The sequence below is a fragment of the Armigeres subalbatus genome, chromosome 2 (genome assembly GCF_024139115.2).
Source record: "Armigeres subalbatus isolate Guangzhou_Male chromosome 2, GZ_Asu_2, whole genome shotgun sequence".
Taxonomy (NCBI): Eukaryota; Metazoa; Arthropoda; class Insecta; order Diptera; family Culicidae; genus Armigeres; species Armigeres subalbatus.
The window spans coordinates 6,869,774-6,888,857 of NC_085140.1; the positions used below are offsets into that span (position 1 = coordinate 6,869,774).

The 19,084-nt window shown below is 43.0% G+C and overlaps 3 protein-coding genes across 3 annotated transcripts in view; 2 read left to right on the forward strand and 1 right to left on the reverse strand.

Moving 5' to 3' along the window:
• Positions 1–19,084, forward strand: part of LOC134217603 (collagenase-like) — a 457,454-nt gene that overhangs the window by 293,490 nt on the left and 144,880 nt on the right. The window lies entirely within an intron of this gene.
• On the forward strand, positions 301–1,246 carry LOC134213983 (brachyurin-like). Its single transcript, XM_062693430.1, has one exon. The coding sequence runs from the start codon at positions 301–303 to the stop codon at positions 1,195–1,197; it is 897 nt and encodes a 298-aa protein (XP_062549414.1). The 3' UTR covers positions 1,198–1,246.
• Positions 10,615–11,598, reverse strand: LOC134213984 (brachyurin-like). The gene has a single exon (XM_062693431.1). It carries the CDS (start codon positions 11,549–11,551, stop codon positions 10,652–10,654), a length of 900 nt encoding a protein of 299 aa, XP_062549415.1. The 5' UTR covers positions 11,552–11,598; the 3' UTR covers positions 10,615–10,651.

The following is a 19,084-nucleotide window of genomic DNA, read 5'->3' on the forward strand; positions in this document are numbered from 1 at the left end:
AAGCAAATCGTTTTTAATCGGTAACTTATCTGTGACGATGTTCAAAGTTTATTATGACATGTTGGGATTTCCATGATTTGCAAAGAAAGCATCGTACCATGCTACCGCCATTGCCATTGCTACCGAATCCTATCGATAAGCCCATAGATAATAAAATGTGTAATTACTTTGCCAAAATAAGTGAAAACTGACAAAGAAGCTTGAGACCTAGAAAACCGATTGATAAACCGTTTGCATAAGATAACGATACCTGAATATATAAACGGACCAAATCAATGGCGATTTCCATAGTAATCGAAAATGAAGTGCGCCGTTCTCATCCTGACCGTCCTGGCAGTGGCCAGCGCCGAGTGGATCGATATCGATTGGTCGCAGGTCCGACCGATCGAAGAGTTCGATCACTACTGGACTCGCCTGCCGCAAGAACTGCAATTCTTGCGTAACATCCACCCGTCTGCCAGGGTCACCAATGGTGCGGAAGCAACTCCCGGTCAGTTCCCTTACCAGATCGCACTGCTTAGCCAGTTCCTCCTTGGCACAGGGCTGTGCGGTGGAACAGTTCTCACCAACAACTTTATCCTGACTGCGGCTCATTGCGTTATTAATGCCCGAGGAGGTACTGCCATCATCGGAGCCCACAACCGCAACATCGTTGAAGCCACCCAGCAGCGTATTGCGTTCAGTCAGGGGGGAATTAATATCCATGCCGGATATACTTCGACCAACATCCGCAACGACATTGCGACCGTTCGTTTGGACAGCCCAATCACCTTCAATGATCGTGTGCAGCCAGCCCGCATACCGACCCGTTCGGATTCCCGCACTTTCTCCGGCTTGACTGGTACCGTTTCAGGGTTCGGTCGTACTTCCGACGCAAGCCAGGCTACTTCGGCTGTCGTTAGGTTCACCAGCAATCCAATCAAGACCAACGCCGATTGCTTGGCCCGTTGGGGCGGAAACGCCAACCTGATCCAGGACCAGAACATCTGCATGACCGGCGAGGGTGGTCGTTCTGCCTGCAATGGTGATTCCGGTGGCCCACTGACTGTGCAGGATGGTGGAAGCAGCCTGCAGGTCGGTATTGTGTCGTTCGGATCCGCTGGTGGATGTACCATCGGTATGCCATCGGTTTACGTGCGTGTGACTTTCTTCCTGGATTGGATTGAAGCAAACTCCGACTTCGTGGCCTCCAACTAAAGTGATAGGCGATTGGCGATGAGTGTGATATTTTAGCTACTAAAATACTTTTTTTCGATTTTGTTTGGTTTAGTATCTGTTGTTAATTTACCATGAGTGAAAAATTATCTCATTTCAAGTTTCCGTATAGTATAATATTTCTATAAAAGCGTAATAAAAGTTAGCATATTTAAAAGCATTTTTACAGCTATATTGTTCTATATGATAACAAAAAGGTCTTCTTCAATGTTTTGTAGGGGAATTCGGACAATTAATTACGTGGGAAACAATTTTCAAGCTTCAGAGATACATCTCCGCCTTCTGGCACTCGTTTTTCTTCAGCGACACTATCTTCGTTCGCACATTTTTACTTACCAAGCTCCTAACTTTTGTAGTGGCCGGAACTGTCTTGATTTCCAACCCATCTCATTTCAATGCGAATCGGTAGACCGACGCCACCGTCCGGACTTAGGAAATTTGACTTAGAAAACCGTAGCGGGTCTACTAAGGGCTCGGTTACTGAGAGCTCATGGGAGTGCAGGAATGCAAGGGTCTCCTCGTTAACCTTCGATATAACTTTTTCTGGCGCCGGCTAGCAGCCTCCGGCAAACAGCCTCCGGCTGTTACGGGAACTTCTTCCGTCAAACCGTAAGCTGTGCGCTTTCTACTACTTTGTCTACGCGTCGGCCACATTGGACTTCGTCGCAATCCATTTCTATTCTGTGAGCCTTGTTAGGCTACGGATTTCTCAATCTGCTTATAACGACACGGTGGTCGAAGTGAATCCATGCCAGCACAGTCTTCGAGTATGAGCAGGTGAAAACGGACCGCAGTTCTAACGGGTTGAAAAAGCTCCTCGCGTTCCCTTTCGTTGGCAGCTTCTCGCCGGACAAGAACGGCACCAGATCGTCCATTGGTTATTTGGTACACGAAAATTTGTCGCTTGCCGGGCTCCTAGATCTCGCTCGGATCCGGACACCTTATTTTCGATGAACGGTAGGCACTGATTGACTTTTCATTCTCCCTTGGCTTCTAAAAAATCATCGTAGCTAGAGACCCAGCAGTTCGTACCTCTTTAGCCCGTTTCACTGCTTCCTTGATTGTGTCTACGCTATCGAAGTTGTCGTCGATGTAGTGGTTAAATTAACTGTGCCGAACGCAGGACAACGTATTACGTACTCAGTCGTCTTCTCTGACGGATCGTTACGGAAAAGCAACCTTTGTGCTCGCTTGTCCTCTTCTCTAATTCACAGAGAAAGTACAAATTGTATCGCGTGAGGTCGAGTTTCATCACTGTAGTGATTTCTCGTTGAAGTGCAGATGACTCGTCGGCTTCTATCAAAGCGAGTATAGTGTCAACATTTTCCTATTCCTTAATTGAACTTTTTCGAATTAATTGAATTCCTTAATTGAACTGCATTCGGACTGTCTGCTGGTTAGACTGTTGTTAGACAAATTTGAAATATGAAATGTGAAAACGAATCTTCACAATCTAGCACTTCATTTGAGGAACAAGAAAAACTGGCTTAATAGAGAGCAGCCCGAGATTTTTTTAAATAAGATTGTGCAAATAATAAATAAATAAAATCTGTCTTAGTGGGCTCCGAGAAGTCAAAGGAGAGGAGGAGAATTAAAAATAAGTATTGAAATAAATAAAATACATATAAACTCTTTGTTGAAAAGTATATCGAAGATTTACAAAAAAAAAAAAAGTTTAGCCTCTTCAAGATATTATTCTTGTGCAAAAAAGTTCAAGCGGGGAGGGAGACATTTTTTTAAATATATGAATAAGCCTTATTGCTAAAGTTGTTTATCTTTTATGGAAACATTGTATTAACTGCAATTTATACAATTTTCATCATCACATTTCTATCTCTCAAGCGAACAAAGTTATAGTGATGCAAAGTTTGTCTCTCCTTGAAAATAATGCATGTGTTTGTTGTAAATTTCTTATTTTGATTTTTCAATGCTTTACAAAGGGGCTAAATACACTAAATACGTAAGCAGCTTTTCTGAGTTTTTCAAACCCCCCTTCCTCCCATGTAAGATTTTCTTCATACAATTTAAATTCTATTTTTATGGAGCGTAAGAAAATGGCAGACCCCCCTCCCCCCATAAGTGCTTACGTAATATGTGTACGACCCCAAAGTAGGTGGTGCTTTGACATAAACATATTGTCTTAACGGGTGGCAACTAAAAAATTGGAACGACTTCAATACTTTTCTATCAGAATAATAATGCTTTCACAGAAATATGACTTTATGACTTAGAATGATTCCGTAGAATTGTCGCCTTGGAAACAGGAAATACTGCGGCGAGCATTGTATTTTTTTCAAGCAAACAAAAATCATGGGAAAAGCACACGGTGGAACATTTTAACATTGAAAATGTTTCGAAAACTGTCAGCATTTTTTTGCTACTGAGCTGCATTGTATACAAAGGTGATTGTAAGGCCAAAGCGGTCATGTCATACCAGCAAGACTAAGCTGCGAACCATGGACCATATGCTAATATTCATTAGTCTAAGTTTAAAGACTAAAGACAACTCTTTGCATAACATATCGGGACCGATTTGCGATTTGGGCGTAACTTATTTTGTTAACAAACATTGTTTAATTGATTCCGTAGAATTCAAGCGTTTGTCTCCTACGACCTACACTTATTCCCTTCTATGATAAAGGAAAGCTTATCCTATCGGTTACGTACTAGGGTAACGATGGTATTTTGGACATCTGTCGAAAAACACGCTAAATATAACCAAAAGTCCAAAATAGATTTAGATGTCCAAAATACATCATTTACACTATGGTTTAATTAGGAAATGATGGCTTTAGCAGGAATTCGCCTACCAATGTTTGTTTACAAAATAAGTTACGCCCAAATCGCAAATCGGTCCCGCTATATCAGATTCAGTCAATCATGGAGTAGCAACTACGAATTGTGCGGTCATAATGCTCATGCACGGCAAATGCTGGGTAAAGCGTACCATTGGTACTTCGCGTACCTGAAGGAATAAAATAGACCCCATTTCGTGGTCCTTAGCCTCTTACCCAGCAACTCCTATATATCTCATCGTGGCGCTGGCCGGGATACGAGCAACTTTAAAGAAGATCGGGTAACCAACCCCGGTTAGAACTATGGTCGTATGCTGACGTATGAGGGAAGGGGGGATTTGCTACTCTTTACCCTGAATAAATGATTATAACAACTGTCTAAAACGAATTAAGTAACCTCCATTTAATTCCACCAATTATTTCGAAAACAATCGCAACTTACACTATTTATACTTCGTGTGTAAGTTGCGATTGTTTCTTCAAGTCGAGTCAAGTACGATACACTGAAGACGACCACACAGTTGTGGTCGAAATACGTATCTGCAAAGATATCGAAATAATTGGTGGAATTAAATGGAGGTTACTTAACTCGTCTTAGACAGTTGTTATAATCATTTATTCAGGGTAAGTCTAAATAGGAGTAAATGTCGCAATACAAAGAAGTAAATATTGTGAATCGTATGAGCTTCAGTGCACTGGTCACTTAGTGCGAATGTCGGAAGAAAAAATAGCGAAAACAATATTCAACAGAGAACCAGATAGAGGTCGGCAGCTTCGTGGAAGGCCACGAACACGTTGGCTGCACGCGGTGGAATCGGACCTGGGGACCCTGAACGTTCGGGGAAACTAGAGGAACATCGCCCAAGACCGACGATTATGGAGCATAGGTGTATCGACGTTGTAGCTAACCAGGTATCCAGGTAGGTAATGCTCATTCTCATGCTCATTAGTACGAGACACTGGAGACGGCCTTACTGTTGGGGTCGAAATATGTAATATAAGTGGTGTTTTTGACAAAGAGTTTAATAATTGTCATTTTTACAATGTCTCCAAACAATATAAATGAATTTACCAACTAAATAAAAAAAATCTCGGGTGCACCATTTAAAGTCATTTTTTCTTACGCCTAAAATAAAGAGTTTCGCCGATAATTCCAATGTCCCACTTTTTTCAAATCCATTCCACTGTGCATATAGCTCGGAATTCTTCCTCCATATACGTTAGACGCTCGATCGCCATAGGGAAGTTATCGAAAATTTTGTATTGTCGTCCTTCCACAAAAAACCCATTTCAAAACGAAAGCCGAATCTCCTCGTAGTCTTATTCAGAATTTTCTTCGCTCTTCCAACTTTTTCCGGCTTCTTAAGCCAGGCGCAGTTCCGTATCCCATGCTCCACTCAACTGCAAATCAAGCAGGGCTTCCGACCATTAGATGGTAACAGATTTTTTTTTCTGAAATTGTTATTCTGTTATAACCATTTTTTTAAATAAAGGTTAAACAAAACAAAAATTGTAGCAAGCGTTCTTCTATTTAAACAAACTTACTTACTTATGGATCCTGTGCACCTCCGGTGGTGCAAAGGGCCGACTTGAAGGATCTCCATCCTGAGCGTTGCTCGGCTATCGCTTTAACCTGTTGCCAGGATAGATTTCGGTCGACTTCTTTTATTTCTTTATTGAGGCTTCGCCGCCATGAGCCTCTGGGTCTGCCTCTGCTGCGATGTCCCGCTGGGTTCCAGTCTAATGCTTGTTTACAGATTTCGTTTCCGCCCCTACGTAGAGTGTGGCCGACCCAGCCCCACTTCCGATCCCGAATTTCTGTTGCTATCGGCCCCTGGTGACAACGACGATGAACACCTGCAGCCGTTGAGTGTTCTGCACTGATACACACCATGTTTCGCTAGCGTATAACAGAACAGATTTTACATTAGAGTTGAAAATTATTTTTTTGTGCGTTCACTGGTGTGTCTGTTTTTCCTGAAATTTCTTAAACTTGCAAAGGCAGCCCTAGCTTTCTTGATCAGTGCGCCTATGTCGATTTTGGTACCGCCGTCTGACGTCATTTGACTGCCAAGATATTGGAAGCTTTCAACATTCTCCACTGGTTGCCCGGCTACTGTGAAACTGGAAGGAGTTACCGTGTTTACATCCAACGATTTGGTTTGTTGACCTTGATGACTAAACCTGCCGAAGAGGAGCGCTCAGCAAGGTCGTTGAGCTTACTCTGCATATCAGAGCGCCGTTGCGCGAGGAGTGCAACATCATCCGCCAATTCGAAGTCATTTAGGTGCTCCATGGCTACAGGCTGCCATAACAGCCCGCGGTTTGATTCACGGTCAATCGCATCTACCAGAATCTCGTCGATTACGATGAGGAACAGTAACGGTGATAGAATACATCCTTGCCTCACACCAGCTACGACCCGGATAGGGTCGGACAAGACCCTATTGTGCAGCACTCTACACGAGAAGGCCTCGTACAGTGTCTCGATGAGGCCGATGATTTTCTCAGGAACTCCCTTGCGTCTCAGGGCGCCCCACATATTCTCGTGATTGAGACGGTCGAAAGCTTTTTCGTTGACAATGAATACCAAGTAAAGGGATTCTTGGAATTCGTTGACCTGCTCCAGAATGATGCGGAGCGGCTGATATGCGGTCGACCCCTGGGGCTTTATTCGATTTCATGCTTTGGATGGCTGTTTGAAACTCTAGCAGTGATGGAGCTTCGGTATTGACGCGTGTTATACGTCGGATCCTAGGTAGATCATGCCGAGGTGGTGATGGCCTGGCTGGCACTTGAAAAAGTTGTTCGAAGTGCTCGAACCAGCGTTTCAGCTGGTCAGTTGGGTCGGTTAATAACTGATCATTCGCGTCTTTCACAGGCATCGTTGCATTCATCTTCGCCCCGCTTAAGCGTCGTGAGATATCGTAGAGAAGGCGAATGTCCCCAGTTGCTGTGGCTCTCTCTCCTTCGTTGGAGAGAGAGTCTGCCCACGCTCGCTTGTCCCGTCGACATGAGCGTTTTACTTCCTTCTCAAGAGCCGCGTATCGTTGACGGGCTAATGGGCCAAGCACAATGGATACGTTTGCGTGCGTTTTGACAGTTTTCCCATGGGAAAACTGTCAAAACGCACGCAAACGTGTTAATTGTGTTTGGCCCATAAGACTTTGGCTCCTCTGGTTATGTTCGCTCTATCGCAGCTTTGGTTTCTCTTCTATCTTCCTTTATGTCTCATCGGTGATCCATTGTTTTCACTGGGTGCACAGTTCGCCCAGGATATTCTCACTGGTGGCGATGAAGGCATTTTTGATGGCGGTCCATTGGTCTTCCACGCTGCCACCTTCCGGAATATCTGCAGCACGCGTCTCCAGTTCTTCAACGAAGGACCGTTTCACCGTACATCTTCCAGTCGGCGTGTGTTAAATCGTCGTCCAACTCTTTCCTCTTGCCGACGAATCCGCGCAATGCGCAGGCGTATTTCGCCGATGAGGAGGTGATGATCAGACACGATATCGGCACTACGTTTATTCCGTACATCAAGAAGGCTCCGTTTCCATTTTCGGCTGATTTAAACAAAACACATTACAAATTATGTTATTGAAAAGAACAAAGTTATCACTGGTTGGGTTACAAATATTGCAATTCGCATAAATTATATCACATTTTGTTATAATTTTGTCATGACCATCATGATTTTTTCCTTTTCTTCATGCAAGACAGGGATTTATAACAAATTTATTGCAGATATTGTTATTGAATATTGATATAATTGTGATATAATTTTGTTATGAATTACTGATCGGTTTCCTTTCGCTCAAGGATGGACTCGAACACCTACTCTCTGCCACGTACTCAGCAACTTCGCTGGCGTCTGTTTTACGTTTTTCGATAGGAAATTTGATAACGAATGCTATGTCACCATTTTGCTTTTCTTGCGATACCGTACTCATTATAGCTGAGTTTCAGACGGGAGCTTCTTCGTCAGCTTTTGGATAAGCATTGGATTGACTAAGTGCGTTATTAGCCAGGCAGCTTCCAGATGGTTGGCGAGCTGTTGAACGACTTTCCCGAAGCCAAAAAAAACTCATCAACAGATACGCCTAGAGATGTCGCAAATTAATCGATTACTTCGATTAATCGATTCATCGTTGTGATAATCGATTAATTTTGAATCGGTTTCTACCCAACGATTAATCGATTCTATAATCGACAAGAATCGAGAGTAATCGATAAGTTACTAATCGATTAATCGGCATTTTACGACATCTCTAGAAACGCCTTCGGTGGCGCTGCGTTTCAAACTTTCGACAATAGCACATGCACAGTATTTCCATGATCTTCGGGACCGATTTCGGTAGAAGCAACCTGGTTCTGACTGCTTCCAGCACCTCTTTTTGCAGGCACTCCTGAAGCTTCTCCAGATTTTCTACGTCGGAAAAGCTGCACGCATTCGTCGACGTCTCGTAGCCAGAGCCGTAGGGTGGCCTCCCGCCCCCTTGGCGAAACTTTTTTGGCGCCCCCTACTATCTTGCAGATGTTCAAAACAAAGAGCGCGTTAAAATCAGTGAGATTTAAAATCAATGTATTACGTGGTGTAGAATTTGCTTTACGAATTCCTCAAGCTAGAGGTTTTCAATAGGTTCAATAAATCTACGCAAATAAAAATAATATAAACTAGTAGTTCGCGGATTCTGGACAAAAAATTCCGAACTTCCTTTTTGTAAATTCACGTTCTAGTGGATCCAGTTAAGTCAATAAAATATGAGTTGGTCGGAGCATGAAGCTATATTGGACCTAGATAAATAAAAAAAACCCTTTTGGAGTGGATTGGATTAACTTCAGAAACTCCATAATGATTGTAAAAAATCAACTCTAGAGTTGTTTGGTCGGTGGTTTCAAGAATTGAAAGTCCTAATTAATTTCAACTCTCTAGTGAATTGGTAGATGGTTGGAATAACGATTGGACCTAGTCGTATCAAGGTAACTGCATTCTTGTATTCAGTATGCTGTTAGAAAAGTGATGTCATTCCAAATATTCATCCTCGTTTAAAGCTTAACCAGTTTATATAGAACCAAGAGGAAAAATCAAACACATATTATCAATGCTCATCGAATATTCAACGTTTTCATTTTGTCTTTTACCATTGAAATCATACAAGTTGCTGGTTTAATGAAATCGGAAATATCACTGGATCAAATGCGATCGTTTTCGGATCTTAAATAGTTTGTCCGTTTGTCTCAAATTCACACAAACTCTCTATCACTTCTCCCGTGTATACGTTTTTTATAGTCTACTCTGTGTTTCGACTTTAGCGTATTGAAAAGTCCGCTTCTAAGGCTTCCTTCCTAGAAGCCAGTTCCATGCTCCATTCCATTTACATTTTATGTGCTCATCATTTTGTTTTTACTCCCTTATCCGTCAAATAAATGGCACAAATCTCCTAAATTGAGAGAAACGTGCTCCTGAGCTGCCGTTCTGATACCTGTATCGCAATTATATACGGGAAGGGGCTCTCTTAATACTAGTCAAACGGTTGATAACAGAATCTTTGATTACCGAAGAAATCATCTAATCGCTTGAAACTGAATTACTTTGAACCAGTGAATTGGAGAGTAATTTGTGATAATTACCCATAGCAAAATCCTTGATTTCGGCGCCCCCCTAAGGCCTGACGCCTTTGGCGGGGCCACCCTGGCCAACCACACGCTACGGCGCTGCTCGTAGCTTCTTACGAACATCGGACATTTTTCCAACTTGCCGGATAAGCTTGGCAACTTCCTGACCAGGAACTGACGAGTGGACATCTGTGCCTTCGTTTGATTTCGTTGCCGATTTTGTCGACCTCGCCTGACTCCTCCTTGCTTCCGACGTGACTTGTCCTGGTTTTTCTCTTCTTCGGAATTCGTTGAACTTTCCTCTTCCGAAAAGCTCTCTACGTCCTCGATGGAACTTCCTTCTTCTTCAGAGGACTCCCTTCTACTATTTGTTCAAACACATCGCTTATATCATTCAACATTTATGAAACAGAATTCATGATTTTTCACTGTTTTCGTATAAAAGTCATTCAACACAACGACATCTATGTACCGATTTATGGGATGGTTTGTTCAAACATTACAATTAGCATTCCACTTAATTTCATCAGAAAAGCGGACTGCAGTGTCTCGTACTTGACTCGACTCGACTCAATTACGATACATTGAAAACGGCCTTACTGTTGAGGTTGAAATACGTTTCTGTTATAGTTACATTCAAGTGGTGGAAATAAATGGGATATTACGAACTCGTCTCATAGCAAGTGAAGACATTCCACTAAAAGCTCAAAATAATGTTCTTAACATAAATGTAATTTGAGGCCCACCTTAGCCCTGCGGTTAGATGCGCGGCTATAAAGCAAGCCCATGCTGAGGATGGCTAGATTCGACTTCCGGTTCGGTCTAGAAAATTTCCGGGTAGGAAATTGATATACAAATTCAAAAATGGTAACTTAGCTTAGAAACCTCGCAATTGATAACTGTGGAAGCGCCTAATGAAAACTATGCTGTGAGGCCGCAATGTTCCAGTAAGGGGTGTAATACCAACAAAAAAGTAGCATAAAAGCAATTATACAATTTGAATCTATATTTATCACATAATCTGCTCATACAGCTTGTTCCCCAATGTCAGAGTTCTCCAGGATCCAGTCCAAGAAGTGTGTGACTCGAACATATACCGAAGGCCATCCGGCAGCGCATCCAGCCGTGGATCCGAAAGAAACGATTCCTACCTCAACACTTTCGCCGTCCTCCTGGATCGTTAGCGGGCCTCCCGAATCCCCATTGCAAGCCGATCGTCCACCATTGCCGGAGAGGCAAATGTTCTGCGTCTGAATCACATTAACGGCATTGTTCCATTGGTCCAAACAATTGGCGTTGGTGATAATGGGATTGGTGGCAAAGCGAACCACCGGAGATGTATTAGGACTGGTGTCAGATAATCGTCCCCAACCGGAAACGGTTGCCATTCGTCCAGAGAATGTACGGGTGTCGTTCAGACTTGGTAAACGTACCGGCTGAACGCGTTCATCAAATACGATCGAATTGGTCAACCGAATGGTGGCAATATCGTTTCTGATTGTATTCGAGGTGTACTCCGGATGAATCGTGATTCCATTGAGTTCGAACACTATAGACTGTTGAAAAGGTTCATTGTTCAATCGATTGTGGGCTCCAACTAGGGCTGTTCCTCCGCTGGCACCCAGAACGCAATGAGCTGCGGTCAAAATGTAGTCGTTGGATATAATCGAGCCTCCACACAATCCGCTGCCTTGTGCGAAATTAATAACCAACGCCACTTGATAAGGAAACTGCCCGGGAGTGGCTTCGCGTCCATTTGTCACTCTTGCACTTGGAACCGTGTATCGCAGGTATTGTAATTCGGTGGGAAACCGTGCCCAGTAATGATCGAAATCTTCGATTGGCCGCACCTTGGACCAGTCAATGTCTTCGGAACTGGCTACAGTAACCAAAGCAATCAGCAATAGCACGGTAATTGCTTTCATGGTGGATTATGGATTACGTGTACTACGCGCGTGCGTTTTGACGGTTGTTTTTGTAGCCTTCTTTCCTAGCTTATCACGGTTCAGTATTAATCTGATTCTGGTTATCAAAGAGACATCAGCTTCGTATGGTTGTGAATGCCGAATAGACTGTCGAGGTTTTACGGGAACGAAAATCAAAGCCTTATATCGAGACCGTTCAATGCTAAGGTCATCCACTGAAGCCTTTAAACCGATTGGAAATTGAAAAAGGTGGCGTATTTTATCTCAGTTTTATATACAAGATTCACATACCAATAAAAATTGTTGATAGCCACTATTTTTTGATGTCACTCAAATTATTCAACTTTTGCTGCACACGGTTAAATAAGTCAGATTTTAAATTATGCAAATAAGTGATATTTTGATCTGCCACTCGAGTATTCCCATTGGCTAAGAAGCTAATACTGATAAGGCATCAAATGGCTTTTGTATTATGAGGTAGTGAAATTCTACGCATGAAATTTAATTGTGAATTGAAATTTAACCACATCTTCTCGAGCTAAAAAATTGTTATTATCAAAAGTGATTTTAGTGGTTATTCAATAAATATTTTTGAAACTTACGAGCCAGTCTAATGGCGATGAATTGTAACTGTTCAAGTGATCGGAAGGTTTATTAACTGATGTAGACGGTATAGTCATATATTTAATAGTTGATAACATATTTCACATTATCATTTGTCGATGGCTTAAATTTTGTCGAAGGTGTTTCAAATCATGGTTTTAACAATATTTGAGGATGTATTTGTGGATTGAAGTTGTTAGTTAGTCGCAGTTATTGTGAAAAGTCAGTTGTATGTTAGAACATTAGAATATTAGAAACATTACATGAACTTTTACCAAGTAGTGATAATTCTCTTCCAGTAATAGGCTAGCATACCAACCTTGTATAGTTCGATACACAATATTTATCTCAGTTTTTAAGCGCAATGGCCGATCGTGATCAAATCCGATTACGATCAACTAGGCTTTGTCCCCTGTCGAATGCGACTTGTCACAAGAAAATCGGCTGAGAAGTACTGTATGAAAAGTTAGCTAATGTTCTTTATGATTTTCATGTACAGAAAATATTTTTTTTAAATTGGTTATTTTGGGAAATTTACTGCTTTATTATAAACTAATAAATTTGCTAACAAAAATGAGATAGATGTCATTTATCATCAGCAATTACCAAATATTGCTTGCACCACTATGGGTACACTGTTCCTTTAGTGGCGGTAAAAAATAATTTTGGTTCCTATAGTGGTGCTATCCATTGGTTTCTTATGAGAATCGCCACTATTGGTACAGTTGCACCACTGTAGGTGCAAGGGAGTCAATTTTGTTAAGGAAAATCATATCACATATAAATGCCTTCACTATATCTCACCACATAATGCAATTCTTTAACTTCAACAGAAACGCATATAGCTTTCCACTTAAAAATTTCAACAATGTTTTGTTGAAAGTGTTCAAGTATGAAACGTAATGCATACCTATCTGTTGATTTAAATAATATTGCTCAGTGACGTTGTTGAAAGTCTTCGATAAGCGAAATATTTCTCACTGGTCTACTGAGTATTGTTCGTTTTCCGTTGTTTTTTTGAAAGATTCAGTTTGAACAACCATTGTTTAAAAACAGTAAAGTGGAGATGGCCATGCGGTAAGTCGCGAAGAAGATGTTTCAGAAGTTTTCCTGATTTAGTTGATTTTTAGATATTTGCAGATTTAAGAATGCACCAGATTTGGGGCATTATTTAATATCTCATTTATTTCAGATTCTGGAGCTGATACAGATCCTTCCAATGATCTTATTGTGATGAGCTAAACTTTAACCTTCAGATGTTTTTGATTCTGTATATCATGGAGATCTAGAATTTTCTCACATTTTCTAGATCCTGCAGATCTAGATTATTCAAATGCTTCAAAATTGTATAGATTTTCTCAAGGTCTTCGAAGATTTATAACTGTAGATTTGAGGCATTATAAATTTTTTGACATTTTTTTCTATCTTACAGTCATATTTTTTCAAGTGAAATCTTTTGTGTTTCCCCCGAATCAGAGAGTTAGTAGTTAGTAGTAGCAGTTAGTAGAAGAGAAGAATGCAGCATGGGCGAGATTGCTGCAACACTGCACGAGGGCGAACGAGGCACGATATAAACAGGCCCGGAACAGACAAAACTCGATTTTCCGGAGGAAAAAGCGTCAGCAAGAAGATCGAGACCGTGAAGAGACGGAGCAACTGTACCGCGCTAATAACACACGAAAGTTCTATGAGAAGTTGAACCGTTCACGTAAGGGCCACGTGCCACAGCCTGATGTGTATGTGTAAGGACATAAACGGGAACCTTCTTACGAACGAGCGTGAGGTGATCCAAAGGTGGCGGAAGCACTACGAAGAGCACCTGAATGGCGATGTGGCAGACGAAGATGGCGGTATGGTGATGGACCTGGGGGAACGCGCGCAGGACATAATTCTACCGGCTCCGAATCTCCAGGAAATTCAGGAGGAGATTGGCCGGCTGAAGAATAACAAAGCCCCTGGGGTTGACCAACTACCAGGAGAGCTATTTAAACACGGTGGTGAGGCACTGGCTAGAGCGCTTCACTGGGTCATTACCAAGATTTGAAAGGAGGAAGTTTTGCCGCAGAAGTGGATGGAAGGTGTCGTGTGTCCCATCTACAAAAAGGGCGATAAGCTGGATTGTAGCAACTATCGCGCAATCACATTGCTGAACGCCGCCTACAAGGTACTTTTTTTATCTTTCGTTTATTTGGAAGGCTCATTTGCCGTGAAGCGTTACGGAGCCGAAATCAAGTTTAACAATACATTTCTTGATTCTTATACATAGTGTTAGTTTTGGGGAACCGAAAGACTCGCGGTTTAGTCGAGGTTAGGAATACAATAATACAGTAAGAAAGGAATGGATTTTAGGGTGCTTAAGTAATTACTATGCTGATGTTCACAAAGTTGACATTCCTCGCATTTTACATCTGTAACAGGACAAACAAACTTTTTTGGGAGACAACGACGAGAGGAAGACATACAGAAGGGATTAACGACAGACATGGAAATGTACAACAAGAGGAAGACATTCAATATTTGGTACGACAGACAAGGGAATGGGCAGACAATGATTACAGTTTTACATCAGCAACTTTCAAAAATTGGTGGACCAGGGACATGTACTCGAGATCAAGGCCCGACAACACTTCCCTAATAGGCTTTGGTTGTTTTCCTCGGACCCGGAGATGTTCAGTTAGCGCAGATCTGGGGCCACGATGCTCCTCGCACGCCCACACGACATGATCGATGTCCTGATAATCCTCGCCGCAAACACAGAGCTTTCCTTCCGAGAGCCCCACTCTGAAAAGATGTGCATTTAGAGTGTAGTGATTGGACATTAGACGACACATGGTTCGAATGAAGTCTCGTCCCATATTCAATTTTTTGAACCATGGACGCTTCGACACCTGCGGGCGAATTGAATACAGCCATCTACCCAACTCCCCATTTGTCCATTTCTGTTGCCAGCTGTTCAAGGTTTCCTGACGAATTAATGTGAAAAATTCATCGAAGGTGATTTTCCGATCGTAAATATCACCTTCCATAGCGCCCACCTTAGCCAAAGAGTCCGCTTTCTCATTTCCCGATCGAGCAATGAGAAGGGACCCAACCGATGGTGAGTGTGTAAGACCGTTGTGATAAGGCACTCAAAGCTTTCCGTATCCCATTTAGAAGATACGCTGAGTGCTTAACTGGTTTCATTGACCGAACAGCCTCAAGGAACTTAGACTGTCGGTGAAGATGCAAAAGTGGTCAGGAGGTAGGGATGCGATTTGCTCGAGTGATTAGTGTATAGCTGCTAGCTCAGCAGTATACACGGAACAAGGCTCTTTGAGCTTAAAGTAGGCGCTATGAAAACGTTGAAAACACCGAAACCAGTGGAGTCATCAATTTTGACCCGTCTGTAAAAAGCTTCTCTCCTCACTGGCGTGCCCGTATTTGCTTGCAAATAATGGAGGTATGACCTCCGCACACAGAAAGTCTGGTATTCCATGAACCTCCTGCTTCATGGACAGATCAAAAAGTAACAGAGGAACTGTAAGAGTCTAAGAAGTTAGCACGATTGGTATCTACCGAAGAAGGGCTTACCTCCAGCGTTATGTACCAGTGGTAAATACTCATGAATCGAGATTGAGGGTTTTGTTCGAGCAGCTCCTCGAAGATATCAATGACCAATGGATTGAGAACCTCACAGCGGATGAGGAACCGGAGCGATAATTCCGCGAAACGATCTGTTAGTGGCAGTACTCCCGCAAGTACTTCCAAGCTCATTGTATGTGTCGAATTCATACACCCTAACGCGATACGGAGACAGCGGTACTGAATCCTTTGAAGCTTCAGCATGTGTGTTTTAGCCGCGGACTGGAAGCAGAAACTACCGTATTCGAGGACCGACAAAATGGTTGTTCTATACAACGTCATAAGATCTTCGGGATGCGCTCCCCACCATGTTCCGGTTATTGATCGCATGAAGTTGATCCGTTTCTGGCATTTTTGTGTCAGATACACAATGTGCTTCCCGAAGGTACATTTCGAGTCGAACCAGACCCGAGGTATTTAGAAGATATGCTATGAGTGATTGTCTTACCCATCAGTTGGAGCGGGAACTTTGCCGGCTTATGTTTTTTTGAAAAGACAATCTTCTCAGTTTTCTCCGGAGAGAATTCGATACCCAGCTTTAGAGCCCAAGTAGACAAATTGTCCAGTGTATCTTGCAACTGTCCTTGCAGATCAACCGATAAACGGATACAACACAATCATCTCCAAGCTGTCTCAACGAGCAATTTGGCATGAGGCATTCATCAATGTCTCTGACGTAAAAATTGTAAAGAAGGGGGCTCAAACATGAGCCCTGGGGGAGACCCATGTAGTAGTAGTAGAGTAATTCGTGAAGTTGCCGAGTCACCATGAGAAAAACTCATACGCTTCTCTGACAACAAATTGTACAAATAGTTGTTCAAAATTGGTGAAAGTCCACACTCGTGGAGTTTGTCAGATAAGACATCGACGCAAACTGAATCAAAAGCCCCTTAATGTCCAAAACACTGAGCCCATTTGCTCTTTTTTAGCGAAAAGTAAGCTGAATTTCTGTAGAAAGCAACGCAAGACAGTCTTTCGTTCCCTTGCCCCTGCGGAAACCAAATTGTGTATCTGACAACAAACTATTCGATTCAACCCATTTGTCTAGCCGGAAGAGAATCATCTTCTCCAACAGCTTCCGAAGACATGACAGCATCGCGATGGGGCGATACGAGTTACAATCCGACGCGGGTTTTCCGGGCTTCTGGATGGCTATCACCCTCACTTCCCTCCAATCATCCGGAACAATGTTGCACTCCAGTAACTGATTGAACAAGTTCAATAAGCGCCTCTTCGCGACGTCTGGGAGGTTTTTGAGCAAATTGAACCTGATTCTATCCATCCCTGGAGCGGAATTGTTACATGAAAGGAGAGAATGAGAGAAGTGAGAATTCAATCATCGAAAAGGGACGATCCATATCATCCCTGTCTGCAAAAGCATCACGTAGCTCTTGCCTCACCGGTACCGAATCCGGACAAACTTTCTTTGCGAAGTCAAGTATCCACCGCGACGAGCTTTCACGATCTTCGTTTACGGACGACGCGTTGCGCATTCTTCTCCCGACGGTCCACAGAGTTTTCATTGAAGTCTCGCGCGATCAACCTTCAACAAAAGTGCGCCAATATCCGCGCTTCTTCACTTTGACCAGTTTCTTGAACTGGATTTCGAGCGCGGTGTATCGTTTGTGAAGAACGATCGCCCCGTGTTTCCGAAATTCTTTGAACGCGGCGGATTTCTCGCGATAAAGTTGCGTACACTCGATGTCCCACCACGGACTGTAGGGTTTCCTACGAACCGAAGCTCCTGGCACCGGCCGACGTTGTGCCTGAAGAGCGCTTTCAAGAATCAACTGCGATAGAAACTTGTACTCTTCCCGCGGGGGAAGTGCTTCTATCGACTGTATGCCGTCGCTGATGGCGTCCGCATATTTGCCCCAATCGATGTGCTTCGTGAGGTCATATGAAAGATCGATGGAAGCAGATTGCTTATGTCCATTGGAAATCGAAACTTCGATCGGCAAATGATCACTACCATGGGGATCTTGGACCACCACCCAAGTACAGTCCAACGATAATGAGCTCGAACAAATGGAAAGATCTAGACGGCTATCTCTTGCTGGAGGAGCCACTCGTGTAACTTCTCCTGTATTCAAAATTGACATATTGAAGTCGTCACAGAGGTCGTATATCATTGATGAACGGTTGTCGTCGTACAGTTCCCCCCAGCCTGTTCCGTGGGAGTTAAAATCTCCCAGGAGCAACCGTGGCTCGGGCATAACCGAGCAGATGTGCGAGAGATCTCTTCGAGATATCGCGGTGTTTGGAGGAAGATATATCGAGGCGATACTGAGGTCTTTTCCTCGAATAGTCACCTGACATGCGACAGCTTCGGTGCCAGACATCGGCGCAAGATCGACTCTATAGAAGGAGTGCTGTTTTTTGATCCCTAAAAGCACCCCTTCATATCGATTTGCCCGATCGCGGCGGATTATGTTGAAATCAGGAAAATGAAGGTTCACATCTGGTGTTAGCCATGTTTCACATAAAGCAAAAGCATCGCATTGTAATTTGTTAACTAAAAATTTAAAAATATCTAATTTTGGAAGAATACTTCGACAGTTCCACTGTAGAATCGAAATCATGTTACCCTTATTGACTAAGTTAGCCATCGAAGGATACAAATGACTCGAGGAGGGCATTTTCGAAGCCAGCTGCTTCAGGAGAGGAGTCAGAATATGAAGAACAGTCTTGACCATGTTCTTCACGGGGTCGGAGGCATCAAAGAAGTTGAGGATGAGCTCCACGATGCCAGAAAGTGTGAACATTTGAGCGCTCGAAGGTTGTTCTGTTCGCTCTCTATGCTCTCTTTCTGGCTGAGAAATCGCAAAAAATGAGGCATCTGGGATTTTAGATGTCCCCGGAAGCGGTGGAAACTCGTTCATCCTGATGTGAAACCACAAAAGTTGAAAGTTTTGAGTATTTCCTCCCGCTTTGAATTTGACCATGTTGGATTGGGGCTCACTTTGAGGCTGTTTTCTAGGCGTTTTCGAGGGTCGCTGGCTCTGTTTTATTCTCTTCCTCGTTGAGCCATTGAAAACAAAGGGAACCCCATTTCCAACCTCGGAGTCAGAGCTACCTTGATCGTCCAAAGGAAGAGACAAGTAGATGGTGTCAGAAACGAGTGGAGGAGCGGCCTTCCTCAACATTTCGGCGTAACTTCGCCGAGAACGTTGCTGAAGAGACCGCTTCTGGTGGATTCGCTGCTGTATGTACGTTGGGCAAGCTTCAAGAGCATGTGGAGGGCTTTCGTTACAATAGACACATTTCGGTGCCGTCTTGCACGCGCCCTCCACATGCTTCTCTCCGCAT